Source organism: Cupressus sempervirens, chromosome 9 (genome assembly GCF_028749045.1).
Source record: "Cupressus sempervirens isolate cs-2001-9-10 chromosome 9, ASM2874904v1, whole genome shotgun sequence".
Classification (NCBI taxonomy): domain Eukaryota; kingdom Viridiplantae; phylum Streptophyta; class Pinopsida; order Cupressales; family Cupressaceae; genus Cupressus; species Cupressus sempervirens.
Genome location: NC_143126.1, coordinates 560,430,084 through 560,450,912, shown reverse-complemented (window position 1 = coordinate 560,450,912; position 20,829 = coordinate 560,430,084). Strand labels below are relative to the sequence as shown.

At 36.0% G+C, this 20,829-nt stretch overlaps 1 protein-coding gene across 1 annotated transcript in view; it reads right to left on the bottom strand.

The window, feature by feature from the left end:
* The window catches only part of APG5 (autophagy protein Apg5 family), a 136,981-nt gene that overhangs the window by 68,448 nt on the left and 47,704 nt on the right, over nucleotides 1-20,829 (bottom strand). Inside the window, exon 5 of the mRNA XM_089801081.1 lies at nucleotides 16,028-16,115. Within this exon, the coding sequence (XP_089657207.1) occupies nucleotides 16,028-16,115 (88 nt within the window). The remainder of the gene's footprint in view (nucleotides 1-16,027; nucleotides 16,116-20,829) is intronic.

Genomic DNA, 20,829 nt, shown 5'->3' with positions numbered 1-20,829 from the left:
GGAGTTCATCTGATAATCCTTTTAATCCCAGAGTACCCCCATACGTAGAACCAAACCTTATAGATCTGGATGAGCCTGCTGATTCCGAGGCAACTTCTGCAGATCCTAAAGAAGTGCACTCTGAGATAGAATTTTTGAAGAAATGGATTGCTGAGGAAGAAGCTAAACGCATTCGTCTTGAAAAAGAGAAGGAGCAAGCCACCTTAAATGCCATAATAGAAAGAGATGCTCTGTTAAGAAGGATGGCTGCTTTGAAAGAGCAAAATAAAAAATTAGAAGAGAATACCACAACTCTCCATAAGGATATTTTTGGAGATGTTGATAATCTGAGAGCTAAAGTGCAAGAATAGGAGAAACACCTAAATCGAAGGCAAGAACCAGTTATTGCTCAAGTTCAAGCCTATAAACCTGTTCGAGTTGACCCTGTAGAGCCCACTGCAAAAGCTCCAGATAAAGGGAAAGGCAAGGCTATAGGAATCCAAATAAATGAGCCTCAAGCTATACCAAGCAAACCTATACAACCCTCCATGTCGAAGTTAGATCTAGATCTTGAGAAGGCTCGAAAAGAGAGGGAAGATCTTGCAAAAGAGCTTGAGAAGGTTGAGAATGAAGCTCAAGCTGCAGAAACTAGAAGAAAAATCCAATTCATAAAGTCTAATTCTGCATTGGCTTCATGGCCCAATTTGTTTATCCCACCTACAAATACTGCACCAGTGAGTGCTCCCACAATTTCAACTCAGGGAATACCCCAATCTGCCCCTACCTCATCCTCCAATATTGGCACCCAAGTCCCATTTGTCCCACCACAACAGTCCCAAGCCGCTCCACTGAGTCAAGCTAATATAGCTAGTACCTCAAATGTTCCTGGTTTCTAGAAGAAACCTATATACCTGGAAAAATATAGACAGATATCATTTGCTGGTATTCCTGGTGCCCCCCATCCCATATCTTTTGATTTAAGGGATAAAGTGGTTAAGTTTTCTGGAAATAATGCTGTTACTGGTGAAGAGCATTTGAGGATTTTCATTGACATGTTGAATGATTATGAAGTTGAACACGAAGACATGGTAATGAAATTGTTTGTGCATTCACTAACAGAGGATGCCAGGGATTAGTTCAGGAGGTTGCCTGATGACAGTATTACCTCATGGAGTGATCTGGAAAAGTTGTTCAAAGAGCAGTGTGGGGACAATACCAATGCAGGATTCATGTTGAACGAGTTCAACAATATCAAGAAGAATCCAAATGAGTCCACATTTGATTTCAATGTGAGATTCCAAAAAGGTATGTACAAACTTTTTCAATTCATGAGGTTAAATGAAGACGTCTATCTCACAACCTATTTCAATGCTTTTGATAGCAAAATGGCTTATCAATTGAGGGATAAAGATCCTAAAACTTTGAGAGATGCCTATAGAGTTGCAGTAAATATAGAGAATAATAGAAAGGCGTCTGGCAAACTAGGTAGGAGGGATGATCCTAAGCTTTTTAATTCTAAAAACAATAATAAAAGGGAGGGTGACAAAACTCCTATAGGAAAAAAGCCCGAAGAACCTACTATAGGCCAGGTTTTAGAAATGCTCAAGAAGATGAATCCCACTAGTTTCAATAAGCCAAATGTTGCTGAAAGACCCCCTGTGAATAACAACAACTTCAATAGACAGCCTAGGATGCAGAATTACCCTTATACCACTCAGTGGAAAGATGGTAAACCAGTTCCCAACCAGACCCAAAATGTGAAGGATAAGGGTACTCCAGACCCCCTGCAAAGGAACATTGTAAATATGAATGATGATGTACCATGGTGCATTATATGCCAATCACCTCATTCTGCTGATTATTGTGTTGTTGCTCAGTCATTTGCCCAAGCCCAAGGAGTGCAAGCTGAAGAAGAAACTGAAGAGAAAAGCCAGGACGATATAAGCTGCAATATGGTGAGCATGTGTGATGATTTGATAGATTTTGATTCAGAAGAGCCTGAAAATGATGTTACTAGCCAGAGAATTGCTTACCAGCTACATCATCAACAAGTACTTTCAGATGATGAAGGGTATGATACAGATAAGGTATGCAGCACATTTTCTGATGTAGGTCTCACAAGTTTAAGAATGCCCTCCAAGGAGGAGATTGACAGAATTACGGCCGAAATGATTTCACAAGTCCATAGTAATTATAATTTGAGAAATAGAGCAATAAATAATGATGCAGGAAGGCCATCTAGTGTCTTCATCAAGGACATCACTCATAAGATGAATGATCAAGACAAGAAAGTCCATGTAGATGTGCCTAAAATCAAGGAGAACAAGGGTAAAAAATGGGAACCAAAGAAGAAGGTTCAATTTCAGATAAGTGAAGCAACAAAACCAATTGTGCAACCAAAGAAGTCAGAACCGGATGTTGTCAAGCAAAATGTGGTGCCTACTGCTCAAAAGACTCCGACTCCAGGTACTATTGTAAAACCTACTATGGTTGAACCTGTTGATATGATATCCATGTTATCTCAAATTATTGTAAAAGTGCCCCTGTCTGAACTTTTTAGAATTGAAGAACATAAGAATAAGGCTTTGTCATGGTTGGGTGGAATAGCAAACAATAATATTATTGTTGACCAAACTATGCCCCAACAGACCCCATTAGTAATAGAGGACAGTGGTATCATATCCCAGATTCCTCAAATGTTTCTGGATGATTCCTCAATGGCATTCATAGAAGATATTGATCCTTTTTTCCTCAGTCTAATCATAAAAGGGAAGACCCTAAAAAATTGCATGATAGACTCAGGAGCTTCCAACACTATAATGCCTTTCAAGGTAATGGAAGCCTTAGGATTGAAGGTAGATACCAAGCAAGGCAAATGCAGAGGGATGGATGCTAGAGAAGTCCCAATCATAGGTACTATGAATGCCCTACCTTTCAAATTGGCTGCATATCCTGAAGTAGAATTAATCATATCTGTCCTTGTGGTAGATATACCTCCACACTACGGAATGTTACTCTCCAGAAAATGGAGTGCTGCCATGGGGGGAAGCCTACAATGTGATCTTACTTATGCCACTTTTCATATAGGGGACAAAGCTGTCGGGGTAAATAGGGAACCAAGGGTTAACCACATTTTAGGTGAAGAAATTGACAAAGATACCACTTGTTTCCTAGATACTGGGATTAATGCTTTCAGGGCTGAATTAATTATTCAGGAAGTTGAAAATTTACCTGCTATCATCAAAAATGAAGTTGAATGTTGCATGAATTCACCAAAATTATGGACAATGTTCTTTGATGGGGCTAGTTCCAAAGAGGGTGCAGGGGCAGGTGTAGTCTTTGTGTCCCCTGAAAATAACACTTTTAGGTATTCACTCACCTTGAAGTTTGCCTGCACTAATAATATTGCAGAATATGAAGCATTGCTGCTAGGACTCAAAGTTGCCATACATCATAAAATTAAGAAATTATGTGTCATAGGGGATTCTGAACTAATTCTCTCTCAGACCAAAGGAACCTACTCATCCAAGAATAGGAGATTGAAACAATATAGAAATGCAGTCTGGGATCAGATAGAATTCTTTGATGCATTTGGGATCCCATGGAGAGATAGGACCCATAATAAGATGGCTGATCTTTTGGCAAATGTGGCAATCAAACCAAAAGAAATATCATTTGCAGGAATCTCCCAGATTGAGGTGCAAAACAAACCTTCCATACCTGACAACATTGAAAATTGGCAGGTGTTTGAAGATGACAAAGATATTACAAATTTTTTGTTAAATGAAGACAAGTACCACGGTCAGGAGATGGATTGCAGTGGACTGATTGAAACCATAAATGGGAAGGAAACCATTTTTGGTCAAGAAATAATGCAATTGAAAACAAATAAGATGCCGAAGGGGTTAGTAGTCTTGGAAAATATTTTTGATAGCCAAGACAGAGTAAAATCAGGGGTTAATGACCCAAAACCCCAGGAGTTAGAAGAAATAAACTTGGGTACTGATGAAGTTCCTAAAAGGGTCTATATCGGCAAACATCTGCCTATTGAAATCAAGAAAACATTGATTGACCTAATTAGAAAATACAAACATGTTTTTGCTTGGTCATATGATGACCTTAAGGCTTACAGGGAGGATCTTTTCCAGCATGTCATACCATTGAAGGAAAATGTAAGACCTTTTAGGCAAAAACAGAGACCAATCAATCCTACCCTTGCCCCAAAAATGCAAGAAGAACTGACAAAATTGAGAGATGCTGGAATAATCAAACCAATCAAGCATTGCACCTGGGTTTCAAACCTGGTTCCTGTTAGGAAGAAGAATGGAGATATTAGGCTTTGTGTTGATTTTAGAAATTTAAACATTGCATCTCTGAAAGACAATTATGGCTTACCTAATATGGAAGCCATGTTACAACAAGTGATGGGCTCTGAATTGATGTCAATGATGGATGATTTTTCTGGATATAATCAAGTTCTAGTAAAAGAAAGTGAATAGCTCAAGACAGCCTTCACAACCCCTTGGGGAACATATGTGTATGCGAGGATGCCTTTTGGCTTGATTAATGCAGGAGCTACCTTCCAAAGAGCCATGGACGTAGCATTTCATGAGTATATTGACAAATTTATGGTTGCGTATCAGGATGATCTCACAGCATATTCTAATAAGGCTGAAGATCACTGCAAACATTTGGAAAAAATCTTTGTAAAAGCCTTGGAATATGGAGTATCTTTAAACCCAAAGAAATGCACATTCGGGGTCACAGAAGGAAAATTATTAGGACACATAGTGTCTAAGGATGGGGTAAAAATAGATCCTGAAAGGGTAGTAGCTATTGACAAAGTCCCCAAACCAAAGAATGTGAAAGGAATTCAGTCCTTTTTTGGCCAGGTCAATTTTCTGAGGAGATTTGTTACCAATTTTGCTGAAATCAGTAGACCCATCTCAAAGATGCTCAAGAAAGGAGTTGTTATAGATTGGAATGGTGAACCCTCACAAGCATTCCAAGATATAAAAAATGCAATAAAGAATGCTCCAGTGTTGAGGACCCCAGATTATGCCAAACCCATGCATATTTTTTCTTTTGCATCATTCCATATTGTAGCTACAGTCTTATTACAGAAAAATCAAGAAGGATATGAGCAGCCTATTGCCTTTTTCAGCAAGTCACTGCAGTCTGCTGAACTGAAGTATGAAATAAATGAAAAGCAAGCATATGCTTTGGTAAAGGCTGTAAAAGCTTTCAGAAGTTACTTGGTAGGTGCTACTATTATCGCTTTTGTACCTAGTGCTGTAGTCAAGGATATATTCTCTCAGCAGGAAGTTTCAGGCAGGAGGTGTAGGTGGATCAATAGAATCCAGGAATTTAACATTGATATACAAATAACAAAATTAGTAAGAGGTCAAAGTTTGGCCAAACTCATGGCTGAAACTAATCTAGAGGCTAATCAGATAAATCTGGTAAATGACGATCTCAGAACTCACTTATGTGACATGGACCAATGTGATTGGTACACCAATGTCATATATTATTTGCAACATATGGAAGCTCCTCCCCATCTGCCTGATAATGAAAAGAGGAATACTAAATTGCAAGCCATCAGGTATGTAATTGTCCAAAATAACCTATGGTGGAGAAATTTTGAGGGAATTTTGTTGAAGTGTGTTGATAAAGAAAAGGCAAAAGAGATTTTGAAAGAAATGCATGCTGGAGTATGTGGAGGACACTACATGGCCAAAACTACTACACATAAGATAATGAGGGCTGGATTCTGGTGGCCTTCTCTGTTGAAGGATGCTCAAGTTATGGTTAGAAAATGTGATCCTTGTCAGAGGTTTGCTGGAAAGCTGAAATTCTCAAGAAATACTCCATTGAAGCCAGTTGAGACTCAAGCACCTTTTCAACAATGGGGTCTGGACTTCATAGGAGAGATTTTCCCCAAGTCTAGCACTGGCTATTCTTGGATTCTGGTTGCTACTAACTACTTTACAAAATGGGTAGAGGCTATCCCCACAAGAAATGCGACATGTAAAGTGGTAAATAATTTCCTGTTGAATAATATTATTTCTAGATTTGGATGTCCACAGAGAATTGTCACAGATAATGCTATGTGTTTCAGATCTGAGGAGTTCATCAAATTTTGTGATAAATATGGAATGACAAGATCATCATCTGCTCCATATCATCCACAAGGGAATGGACAAGCTGAGTCCACAAATAAGAGCCTGTTGAAGGTCATTAAGAGAACCTTGGATGATAATAAAAAGGCATGGGATTCCAAGTTACAGTTGGCAATATGGGCTGACAGAGTAACTGTAAAGAAACCAATTGGTGTAGCTCCATTTGATTTAGTGTACGGAATTCAAGCCAGAATGCCTCAGAACAACTTGATGGGACTATACAATTACATCCAGTTATATGATGAAGATACTACAGATGAAATGCAAGAGAGAATGGATGAATTGGTAGGATTGACCGAAACCAGAAGAGAAGCATCTTTGAGGAACCAAAAGTTGCAATTGCAAGTCAAGACACTCTATGATAAAAGAACTGTAAGCAGAAAATTTGAAAATGGAGATCTAGTCTTGATGTGGAATGCCAGAATTGAAGATAAAGGAAAACAGGGCAAATTTGATCCTATTTGGTTAGGCCCATATCTCATTGAGAATACTTGGGGTGAAGATTCTTATATAATCAAAGATATATCTGACAATATTCTTGAATTGCCAGTTCATGGACAGTTCTTGAAGAGGTATTTTTCTTGAAAAATACTTATTTTCTTCCATGAACAGTAGTTTTAGGGTTTCCTGTCGTTTTGTTTTTCTGTAAATCCTTGTAAGTATCCTTGTGATGTCTGGTTCTTTGTTTTTGTGTGTTGCTTTGTGCTCTCTGAAGAAGTTGTGATCTTACCAAATGTGTGGTCTGCTCTCCCATTAGATTCTGAATTCTTGCATAGACTCAAGTAGTCTATCATCCCCAAACAGAGCCACTGTTGGTCTGACTTTTTGTGTAACAGAAGTCTTTTGTTCAATTGTAGAAAGTCAGATTTTTTATTTCTAAGTGAAACATAGGGTTTCTGGATAATCCATCCATTGAAAAAATTCATGAAAACCCTTATGAAAAAAACTCATGAAAACCCTATGTTCTCTCTATTCATAAATTGTCAGGCGCGAAATTTTTGAATTTTCAAATGAGACGAATATTCTGTCACTTTTTATCTTCTGTTCCCCCGAGACACCTTTCTTCTCATTTTTCTCAACCGTCAGATCCAAGTAGATCTACCGCTGTCGTTACCTCGCTATGCAAAATTGCATGCTTTTTAAGTATGGCGAGGTAGCGAATACTGAGTATTTTACGAGGCAGGACCAGTGTGTGAACCTTGCCAACCATGTGGCTTTCCTTCTCAATAAACCTATGAGATTAAACAAAAATTAATATAAGGGAGTGTAAAGAAGTATAAAATGTGACATTAATCGCACGTCTATCTTGTCGAAGTGGAACCCTAAACCTAAGATGCTTGGACAATTTATCAGGCGACAAATCGCTCATCTCATCAACATGGCACCCTTGCCAGGAGTCATATCATCCTTAGAACTTATTAAATTCAATAGCCCATCACTACCTTGGGAGAGCTCATCGCTCCCCAAGTCTATGTTGTCAATTTTCATCTTGCATTGATGATTGGTAATATGCGAGATCCTCAAGCCATGGCCAAATACAGTGTGCATAAAACAAGTGCCCGATCCTACAAGAATTTATCAAACCTCTTCTCCAAGAGCAAATTCATCCCTTTATCTTCACGATCTCATTCCGAAGAAAATCAAATGTAGGAAGACTATCCCACGTAGCCACTCAATATTGACATGGAATTGATTCTCATCAATTTCAATGAGAAATTTACTATATAAGGAATCGTGATGAGTGTCAAGTTGTTGCAAAGGATGAGTACAACTACATCATTCAAAAGGCTTTTTTTTTTTGCTTGCACAAAAAGTTTTGGTTGCTTCGACACAGATCTTCCATGCAGTATTCAAGGCTTTCACACCTTTCTACAAGTTCCTTCTCGATTTAATCCCTTATATGTTTTTCTTCCTTTATATATTCCCACAGTGGTTTTGATAAACCCGCTCTTCACGGTTTGCAGTAGGATTACTTCTGCAAAAAGTCATTCCTATTGTCTATTGGTGCCTTTGGAGATCAACAAGTCAAATATTTTGCGAATCACACATAATAGTAATTTCAAGTGATGGGCGATCAATACATTGAGCAACCAAAGAAAAACAGCCTATGCAAAATGATCTTTACACACTTATATGAATCCTCCAATGACCCAAATAGAGGTGCCAATGTAAATCTCATGCATTTTGAATCTTCCAATGGTTGAGTTCACTATCTAAAATAGAATATGTAAATCACAATCAATCAAGCATGATACAAAGACATATGTGATCCCTCTCCATGCGCTTTGATTTGAGATCAGAGAATCAGTGGGATTAATAAGTACAAGTTTATTTCCACACAACATGACAACCATCCGTAAGGCCTCTAGTGTCATATGCTATTTGTTCCAATTGTCAACACAGTTGCCAGTGGTCTTTTAAACAATCATTTGAGATCACAAGACTAATTTACAATGATCTTAATCAAGACACTCGATTGCATCATTATTATCGCCATAATATCAAGGAGACGATGCCATTAAAAATGATAACAATAAGTGTTGTTTATATACTTCAGACAATAAGTGTTGTTTATATACTTCAGATTTGTATATTGATTTGCATATGCGCCTTTCAATGTTGATGCTCTTATAAGGAAATGTATTGCTGCTATTGTATCAGATTTCACATTATACAAGTAGAACTCATAGTTGTTATCACATCCATCCAACCTTTGCTCATTACATCTGCATGGTGAGTTTTTTGCAATCTCTATCCTTATAGTATTCAGGTCTTTAGGATTTTTCTTTAAGTGGTAAAGCTTTCTTCAAAGGAACCTGCTTTGATACCATTACCATGTTAATTTCTAGGATCATTTCTGCAAATGTAGAATCATAGCCATTATTATTGATGATGTCCAAATGCAGATTTGGATCTCATATAAATATGAGAGGAGAGATGTCTCTATGGTGTAATCATCATTTAAATAATATTATATTAACATGAATAATAATAATATGTATAACAATATATTTATAATATATTATATTATATACTATAATATATGTATATATATATATACAATAATATATATTATTAACATTGATAATTATATATAGGAAATGATAATTACCAATAACAATAATGTATATCAAATCGAATCAATCTAACTAAAGCTACAACTTTAACATTCAAGCCATAGCAGTATAAGGAAGAGAAACATATGTCTAGCAAAACCCTCACTAGAAGATAAAGGATTAAATATGATAACCCACTGGTTGTGAGAGGTGAGAGCCCTACTAGAAACCCTCCCACATAATCTAAAATAAAAAACTAAAAACGACATTATAACGACACCTAAACTATACCAAAACCTACCACAAATATTTGTTCAACAAATTTTGAGGCTCCAAGGCCCGACATTCACAACATCAAGGGATAACTTCAATAAACAAATCAATCAATTTCCATAGCAACAATTACAAATAGTAGCAAACAAGAAGTCCAAGGGGTCTAGCTTAGTTGGTTAAAGCAATGAGTTCTCATTGAGAAGACCCTGGTTCAAATCCCGAGAGGGGAATCTTTGTGGAATTCTAAGTTGTGGGCTCTTGATCTTCCATTGGTTGTATTTGTCTCATTGTAAAAGGTGGATTCTAAGTTGTGATTCTTGGTCTTCCAATTGTTGTTTCTAGTGTGGTTGCTCGTAAGGAGCTCGGATAACATTGTAAGTCTCATGTTGTTGCTCAAATAAGCACAAGGTTTTTAAACGACGTTCAAAATAAATAAAAATAGTAGCAAACAAGAAGCTTGAAAGAAAGTACAAAAGATGTTACCAAATTTTACCAAGACAATCGATCAAAACTAAGCATTTTCCCTTCATCTTCTTCCATCTAAAGGATGTGTTATTTTATTATGATTTATAATTTTCATGATAATTCTTATGTGCTGCAGTCAACTTAGCCAATTTATTCTAGTTGGTAAGACAATGATTTTTGGAGTTCTAATACATTTGTATAGACAGGTTTAGACAATTCTTTGTGATTACAATATATTTGTTGGATTTCGTTGAAATGCAATGAACTTTAAGACATAGTGGTTCAAAATGATCATTATATACTCGTAGGATGGGCTCCCTCTAACAAATGGCAGCCTTCATATGGCCAAGCATAATATGAATGAGCTTGTAGATTTCCACATGACAAGGACAATTAGAATACCCAAATCTGATGAGTAATGATAAATTATAATATGTAATATATTTTAAGTTCCACCAATTACTCAATAAGGTTTGATATCAAATATGCTATCATGAGTATTGGTCTTCCAAAATACATTATATTTGCTAATTACTCAAATAAGGTTTAATATCGCATCTGACATCATGAGTATTAGTCTTCTAGAATATCAATGATATTCACCAAATACTCTAAGTAATGGCCTTTCAAGATGTCGAGATGCAAGATATTCACCAAGTACTGTGAGTAATGGTCTCCAGAACATCAAGTCGCATGATATTCACCAAGTACTTTGCGTAATGGCCCTCCAGAACATCAATTTGCATAACATTCACCATATACTCAAAAAATGTTTATAAGGTATGTGCACACACATTCTCATAATGTGTACCACATAAACATCCACCATGCAAAGTATAATATATCATGATCTGCATAGACATCATAAAATATCCATCATAATCAAAAATTAAGTTATTGTAAGATCATCACATTTCAATAACTTATACAGATACAAGAGATGATCATTTGGAAGTCGTCGCTTCTTCATGCTGTACATAGGGGGTAGGCCCATTAAAATCACATAGTCACAAGGTATATTCATGAATCACATTCTCTTGACTCCTATAATTTAGTAATCACAAGAATCCATACCAACATGGTTTACTCCCTCTGCATCAATATGACTAAGATCATCAAAGGTTGACTAAATCATATCCCATATTTGCTCCCTATCTTTCAACATTGCCTCTAATGAAATGCCAAGCTCCCTTTGAACATCAATCTTTTGAGCTTCTTATCCAAACTTGTCTTTAACAAAGTGTCAAACTCCCTCTAAATCTCAATCTCCCTTTGAGTTTGATATCAATCTTCCATTCCCTGCAAGAAACATCCTCAGAAAAGATTAAGGCAAATAATTCTTATAGTACATATAGAAATACAAATATAAATGTTAGTAATTCAACTCATGCCATAACATAAATACTTAGTGATGTATAGAAGTCAAAATATAACTATACTTCATCTATACTTTTTATATTCTCATAATGAATCTCTTTATGGTTAACAAATATTATGTCAAATTTATTTAATCTTTTCTTACAAGTCTATTGTAATAACATATAATTGTATATCACATTAATTTTAATTCCATTATATATATTTCATAAGCAACTAATTCAAATCTCCTTATCATATATAGATAGATAGATAGATAAATAATATTGTTTGCAATATGGAATATACATAATAATATATGTTCAAAAAATATATATTGATATTAATACTCTCTTATGTTGCTTTATATATTGTCTCCCTGTAATACGATGTCAATGATAACAATATTTATGTCAGCCAATCATCAATAGAATAGTCAAATAGATGGACTTTGATCTTATGTATTTATGTGTTTTGAAGTACCAACTTCCTCCTTATTCTCTTTCTTACCTCTATCCTCGTAGTTTTCTGGTTTTCCTCATTTGGATCAAATGCAATGTGTTTCATTCATGTGAATATCTTTATACTCCAAAGTGCCATTTAACCTCTTCTTTCCCTCGCATCTAGTTCTCAATGACTATTCACTATTGTCATACCGTACAACTTTGCCACATAATTGACCGCTTTGAGAATTGATGTGCACAAGTTGTGTAAAATGGGATATGACCGTTGAGTGCCTTGCCACCTTTGTTTGACCGCTATTGTCATGTTATAATTCAAGGTTATAACCTTTCACATTAGATGTTGAGGTAGCATAGCATATACCCATTATAAACTTTATATTGCACAATTTGATGACCTTATGAAGGGAGTCATTTAATTACTTCACTGAGTAGTGGGTCATGATCTATACGTGCCATATGCAACACCAATCCCTTATATTTTTTTCCGAAGTCTTTTCTTTTTATTGCACCTTTTACCTTTCATCCTATGTGAATTCCACAGAATACCCATCTGTTGACTATGCAATTTCCAAACCTTATTGTTGACTCACTTCTTCCAGAAGCCAATAAGCATAACTCGATGCTTATTCATTTTCTATCATGTAAAGGACAAAAAAAAAATCGTTGTTTAAGGCAGGCCGAATGAATCATATTATTTGTGTGGTATGTATTGTTCAGAGGGTTCCTCTATCTCTTTTGAGTTGTCCCATTACCAACAATAGAGATTCATTACATAGAATCGTATAGTGCAATTTCTCTTATGTGCAATTACATCACTATCATTATGATACACCAATATTCTATGCACACCAAAGGAATGTGATATGTGCCAGTTGGCAGCTTGTCTATTTCTTATAGTTGGGTGCAGAAAAGGTCTTAAGTGGAGACATCGAAGAACCTCACTTCTAATGGTTATGGTAACCATTTCCATGTGACCACTGTTATCAATGTCTGAAACAATAGGTCAAAGGTTTACAGTTTTGTACATACTACTTCTGTCATTTGTAAAGTTTCATATGTTCCCAAAGAAAGCCTTCTTTGATATCATGTTGGCTTTCATAGAGGATTGTTGCATTTGTAATGGCACTGCCATAATGTATCTCACAAGTTTATCCTACCAAAGCTACCCAACATCAACAAATAGGAGTTTGGGGAATTTGTTGCAATGCTCGATTGGAATAAACCAAAGAGATGGGATTTGATTTTACCAAAAGCAGAGTTTGAATACAATAATTTTGTTAATAGGAGCACTAAAAATTCACCATTCCAAATAGTACATGGGAGTAGTCCTAGAAATGCTTTTGAATTAAGGAAGTTGGACAAAGGGGAGACAAGTAGTGTCGAAGCTGAAAATTTTACATAACTCTCGAAGAATTTGCATGAGGTGAAGAAGCTCATTACTAAAATGAATACACAGTACAAGGCTAAGGTGGCTGAGACAAGCAGGTGTAAGGAATTTCAGATTAGAGATGAAGTCATGGTTCATTTGAGGAAGGAGAAATTTACCATGAGAACATAAAATTAGTTAAAGATGAAGACGTTTGGACCATGCAGGATAATGAAGAAACATGATTCAAGGAATGCCTATGAAGTATAATTATCCAATTAACTGAATATTTCACTAGTATTTAACATTTCAGAATTAGCAGAGTATCATGACGGAGGAGATGAAGATGAGGTCACAGAAGTACAGTGGAATATTCAAACTACTTCAGTCACAGAAGAGATTGAAGACATTTTGGATAGTCATGTTGGTAGAAACACAAGAAACTAGACGTGTTAAGAATATCTGGTCAAATGGAAAAGAAACCCTAGTGAAAATTCATCATGGCTGACAAGCGAGGAGGTTAATCATGTTGATTTTTCTTTGAACGCATGAGACGTGACAAGGTCACTTCTCAAATTACCCTAGGTGTCTAATACAGGAGCATCTTGGATGTAAGGGCAATCTTGCATCACCCAAAAATATTTTTCTTGTCTTTTTCGACAAAGGTTATCTTAGTGCAGGGTTACTAGCTTACTATTTTGAGTAAGTTGGTCATTCTAGCTCAAAATGTTCTAATTTCTTCCTTGGAGGTTCACTTTAGATTTATCAGCTTGCAAATAAAATTTTATTAAAAGATCAAGTCTATTTGTGAAGTTATAGAAAATTTCCAGCATTGGCAATAGGGTATAAAACTTTGAACTCAATTTTGAATGCGTTGGAGTCTCTAAAAAAGGGTCAACCCTCAAGTAACTGGAGCTTGCGCAAGTCATGCATTGTAGAGCAATTCATGGTGTTTCCAAAATGGGGTAAAAATAGTCAATTGGAGCAATTGGCAATGAGTTAGGGAGCTTGGAAGTCACACCACCTGAAATGGGGGAAAATAAATTTCCTTCAAGATTTTTTGAGTTTTGAAAGTTGTTGGGGCCTACTTTAATGTAATAAACTATGAATAATATTATTATTTTATGATTGATCAGCCTCAAGGTCTAGGGTTAAAATTTCTAGAACATTCTTGGGCAGTAGAAAATTGTCTATATAAAGAAGGCCCATAGGGTTGTCTAGGATAGTTATGGTGGATGTTTATAGTGGCTTTGGCTTACAAAACATTGTAAGAAAAATGACCATGTAGCTATACATATTATATTTCTAAAATCTGTAATTCCATACTTCTGGAAATAATAAAAAGCCAATTTTCTATTCTTGCAACTTGTTGATATTTCTCTATTTTTATCAAGTGTTTGTGTTATTAAAGGGTGTACCCTTCATCAAGTTTTATTTAATATACTAGATTATTTGTATTTATATATATGATTAAAATAAGATTATATAGATAATATTATTATAGGCACTTATCTTCTATAAGATTTCTTTTCTTTAGCCTTAGGTTATTTTTTAGTTGTTTTTGTTTCTTGTAATTGGTTAGTTTTGCATTGTTTTCTTTTTAATAATTTATTTCTTAACTTAGTTTTTAACTTTTCTATTGTTTCTACCCTTCCCTCACCTCTCTCCTTTCTCTCCTTAAAAACTAGGTCTGCAATCCTATTGTTCACTATCCTCTTGATGATGGACCACTGAGTGTGCTCCAAAATGTCGATTGAGAAAATGGGCAATGTAAATCACAAGCTTTTGAATCTCAATATTATGATCTGTAGAAAATTAATGCCAACAATCTTCAAAAAAATAGAATTAGTCGAATTTCAGCAATCGGCATTTCTCACTCTCCCTATCTCACTCCTTTTATCTCCCATAAATTCTAGGACTATCTCTCTACCTCTATCCCCCTCTCTCTACCTTTTTCTTGCTCCCTCCTCACACCCAAAAGATCTAGAGTTACCTATATCTTTCTCTCACCCTCAGACCCCCATGAGGTGCAGTACCCTCAGCCTCATTTTGGTGTTTCTCCCAAAACCCAATCAAGGTATATATCTAAGCAAGTAATAGACCAATGGTGAATCATGATCATAAAATCTAAGAAGTACATATCTTGTGTTGCCAATGTCTACATCTTCTTGTCAAAGCCACAATCAAGTAATTATCTTGTGACGGAGCTTGAGATTGGTACATGGGCAGATATCATTGATGCAATATCATCTATGACCTATCTTAGATGCATCGAAAGGAGGACCAAAGAGCCAAGTGATATAGGCTCCTCTAAGGATTGAGCAGTAGGCTTCTAGCTTTTGATTTGATATTTGTTTGGAACTTTTAATGTCATAAATTTTATATTAAATGAGATTTGTATGGATTTGGCACAACTTCATCTAATGTGTTATTTCCTTCAACTAAATTTTCTTTTATACTTATGTGATCAATGCATACTTGTTTTCAAAGTTGCTTCTCTTCAGTGTAATTATTGTACCTTTTAAGATTTGTTTAGTAAAGAGCACATGAAAGAAGTTTTAAATCCTTAAAACCCTCTAAATTTTTTGGGTTTTTCAATTTGTCGAGCATTTGCCAGGTTTGGGCATGGAGCCCTAGTCTGAGTCAAAAATCATCTTGTGGAGTCCCACCTTAATGCTGATTCTAACAAAGAATGCCTTCAATTTCCACTTGATCTAAACAGCCTTCAAGAATTCCAGTGATAATAAAGCCCCATTCAAGACACAGATTAAATTGATTATGGATCAAGGAGATCAAAATATCAAGGAAAGAACTGCTTCAATAAACAATAGAAGTCAAATTTAAAGGCATAAAACAATCAAAACATAAAGTAGCACCATTGCTAACCTTTGACAACACATCGCCATAGCTCCATCTGTTCTGACTGGGACATGTTCATGACATTCTTTATACTTCCATTTATTATGTAGGATGCCTGGACGCACATTTTAGAATGACAAATACTCGAATTAGAATGCAAACCTCCACCAATTTAGACACAGTACATATCAGTAAGTATCATGTTTAAAATGGCAGCTTTTAGCCATATCAGAAGTCAGGCATGTAAACTCACTATCTGATAAAAATTGCCTATTAGAAAAGCACTAAGTTGACAAGCAAATTCTACAGAACAAAATTTGAGTTCTATAATTGTTTCCAAGAAACAATGAGGCTTTGAATCAAAGCTCTGTATTAAAAGTCTAATAGATGCAAATTGTTACGTCAATCTGTAAGACAAGTACTGAAAGTAATGCATGAGGAGAACACTTCTATTTACCTCGTTACAGAAGGTATCACCAATGCAGTTTGAAATAACAGTAGTAGTCTATGCATGTCAACGTGATCATTCTTACATGATGTAAAAAATTATAACACAGTCTACCCAAAAGAAATATCAAAATAAAGTTACAACCATCTAATTTAATTTAAACCAAAATAAGAATGTATCACTATAGTCTGCAAATGTAAGTGGCACAAAGAGAAGACCCTAATATTTCTACCTTGATTACTTTCTTGTTTGTACCAACTAAAGGCAACAGATGCAAAGTAACAGTGTAGTGGCAGTCTGCAGGTTTACTTTTCAGTTCTTAGCAGAGATGCCCTCCCTAAAACTAGCATCAATAATTGATTATTTCCTTATATGAGAGCCATCAATCGTAATCATACAAATGAATCTGCAACCCCAAAATATAAGTTTAACCTATAAGTATGCAAGTCGTTCCATAAGTGAATTCAGCATAATAACATATAATGCTTGTCAATTGCTTAGATTGTATGCATCTTGAATAACTGAAAGCATGGAAAGAACAAAGTCCATAAACCTTAGCAAATCAAGTATATACAGTTCCAAAAGTAGTAATCCTCTAGGATCATAACAGCATGCATCTTTTTCACATTGCATATCGATGGGGTGCCACTAGCATAGTTTCCTGTCATGAACATCACATGCAATGTAAAAACATTAGAAATATCTATATCCTTCCTACAAGCAATAACAAGGTGCTTCCCCTGGAACAAACCCATCTTGAAATGCATCAACCATCTTAATCCCTCTCATTCTGAGACTCAATTCCATCATATAGAATGAGGGCAACAGGGCCAACCAAATTTAATAAAAAACATATATATTGGCTTTCAACTCTCTTTTCCTCAATAGGCCTGATTGGCATGGATCTAATATACCACTCATTCACCTGGACCAATCAAAGAATAAGCAATCATCACATTGACAAGCAGCTGGATAGAATCCTACCCTCCTTACATTGGATAAAATATAAATTGAGTCTCATTGGTGCCATTCGAACCACCACCCTCTCCAATCATTCACTTCAAAGTTAATGCAGCTTGAATTACTGAAAGCTTGGAAAGAACAAAGTTCGCAAACCTTGGGGAATTAAGGGTATACATTTCCACGATGGCAACTTTTTAGCGATCCTCTAAGATCCTCAATAGTATGTATCTATTTCACATGCAATCAATCAGTGGGTTGTTCCCCATGTTTTTCCTCTCTTGAACATAATATGCAGTTTTGCATTGCAAATATCATTATCACTCCTTGTTAGCATGTTAGTTTGTCATTTTCAAGACAACTCTAACTCAGACAGTATGTATAGTATAGCCATTCCTCAAATTGTAAAGTGAATCTCCCTGATACAATATAACACCTAAAGGCTAAAACAATTAATAAAGTTTACAAGATTGCAGATTTTACAAGATATCAACCAAGACTGCATATTCTACAAGATATCAATTACATTTTGAACTAAATGTAAATATCAAATTGACTATGTTTTTGCCCTAGACACAAACACCAAACTGTCAACAATCAAGATTTTCAGATATGAGGAGGGTGAACTAGTAACCACAGATATCCTACTGGCTAAAGTAGAGATTAAAATTCAGCTTTAAACAATATCTGGAAGAACAGCACAAATGAATGCTGAGTACTAAGGAAAATTTGGCTCTAGGTCTGCTGAAGGTATTTTTGTTTACTATAAGAGATATGCAATATTATTGAAAATGCAAATACCTGAGTGGATGAGGAAAGGTGTCAAGAAGAAAAGGAAGTAGAAAAAGAAAACGAAAAATGTGATAGTTGAGCAAAAAGACACAAACACACCATCAGAGGCATCATCTAAAACACCATCTAGATTTTTTCAAAGAAGCAATCTGATTCTTGTTGACAAAGATACATAAATTCAAACAAGAAGGCGAATGGCCAGTACATTAGAATTTGCAAACATGTCTTTGTTCTCTTAAGTGGAACCCAAGAATTTCTTAGAAGCTTGAGAAAACATGGATTCATTCTATATTGTCAGTGGAGAGCGGATCTGTATGCTTTGTACTTTAGGTGAGGTGGAGACTAAGACTCACTTCATTTTCCATTGCCCTATATATTATGAGATCAAAGGGAGATTTTTTTGTCTGTTCGGGAGTGCTCTCTCTATGATTTTTTCAGCTACTATGATCAGAGCTGTCTTGCACTTTATCTTCGAGAGGCCACTATGCTTTGTGATAGCATGATCCAATCACTGCTTCTGCACCGGCACCCATCTACCCAGCTCATTACTACCTTCTTCACACCATTATCTCCTTTACGTCGTGTGAAAAGGCCTTCTAGCTCCACTAGATCTACCAAACATTCCAGATGCGTCAGATCCCGTACCAGCTATTTGCACCAGCGACACTCCTCTAAGAGTGGCCAGAGACAGAGCAGGGCCTCCACTCATCGGCAAGCATATCATTCGGTGACTGATTTCTTTTGCGTAGAAAAGACTCCTAGTCTCTCTCTTGGCCTCCTCTCTGTCTCTTTGTTTGCTTTCTCTTGTTGTTTGTATTTATTTTTTAGGACACCTTTGTGTGCTCCTACCGCTGTCAGCCTCGTTGTAATCCTTCAATCCCATAGACCTTTTGTCGGTCTTTTGTTGGACATTAATATCATTATCTTATCTTATCTAAGCCAGTAGGAAAGGAAAAGACAATTTTTGAGACATGACATGCTACATTGAAGATGTCAAATTGAATGCAAGAGATGAGTTGAAATTTGAAAACATCAAAGTTATTTATTGCCTTTTCAATAATCATCCAATGTTATTCATATTGTTGTTTTTTAGTCTTGTGATGTCACACTATCTACAAGAAATAGTGCCTGTCGATAAAATAGAAAGAAGATGGAGGGAAGAAAGATGGATTTGACATTGTGGAACTCCTTCGACCTAAGTAGTATGTTTTTATTTAACATATCCACTTGTGTGACAGCAGTTGAGAGGCCAATTGTATGATAAAACACTGGAAAAATCGATGTAAGGGAAGAATTAAGATAATTGTTCAGACATGCCTTGAAAGGGCAGAATTGAAAGGTGTCATAATGTGGAAGAAGTTTGAGCCTTAAGATGAATTATAGGCTCATCCTTGCTAAATGCTAATAAACTATAAACCCTCAAACAGTTTCACCCATGAAGGAATGGTGGGACACCTAGTGAATAGATGTAAAACAAGGGAAAGTTTAGTCATCGAAGGCATGCTCTTGCCCCTTGTGCTTTATGCTACCACTTGGAGGTGCACAAATGACAAGCAAGGACCTCGCTAATTATTGGACCATGAAGACAGCATATGGATACTCAACTTTTGAGGCATTCCTTCTTGCTGTAATTTGATTTTTATTAGAGACATTAAATTGTTATTCAATCCTTGGATTTTTTTAATATAGTTTCCTATTAGGTTGCATTTCAACAAAATTAAAGTTATTCATAGCTAGGAGAAGGAAAAGTTGCTGGTTCAAGATAAGATAAGATAAACTTATTAATATCCAACAAAATACCACAAAAGTTCAGAGGAACTATTGAGTATAACAAAAGAGGCTAGCCCACAGCAAGAATCCCAAATAATGTTTGGAGGAAACAACAAAAACATAAGCAAAATAGGGGCAGAAGCAGGAACCCCACTAATAATCCTAAGAAACCACATAGAACTTAAATGCGAAAGGATAACCCAGAGAGCTAGGCAGAGTTATGGGGTGCCTCAAAATAGCCCTGGAAGATAGACTGTTGTCAATAAGAATGTGTCCTAGGCTTTACGGACATGGAACAATGATCAGTAACAAGTTATCACTTGGTGTTGTACGCCCACTAAAGCCTAGTGAAGGAGATGATGAGTTGACAAGACTGAGGCATCACAGTATGTTGATGCTAGAGTGTGTGGTCCCTGAGCGTAATGGCTTCGTGAAGATAAAGTGCAAGGCATCTACAATCCGTGTACTTGGAAGTTAGAGAATAATTGTGCCTCCCTGAAGAGACAATAGAGTCTCCATTTGATTTCGTAATTTAAAGGGCAGTGGAAGATAAAGTGCACCTAAACTCTACCTCCCAAATACTACAAAGCTAACAAATCTTGTGCTCTCTGTCAATCTAATGGTCTGTCTCAGAATAGAGTCGAGAAACTTTGAAACATTTGGATCGTTTCTTGAGCTTGAAAGCTTCCTTACTAGTCCAAAAAAAACCTTACATTTTTATCACCTTAAAGTGGACGCACTTAAATTTAGTGATGGTTTAGCCTCCATTTAATGTGATTTAATGATAAATTTGCATTTAAGATGCATTTGCATATCTCTTTTTATTTCTCCTAGATGGAATTGGGGTAAGATCTAAAGG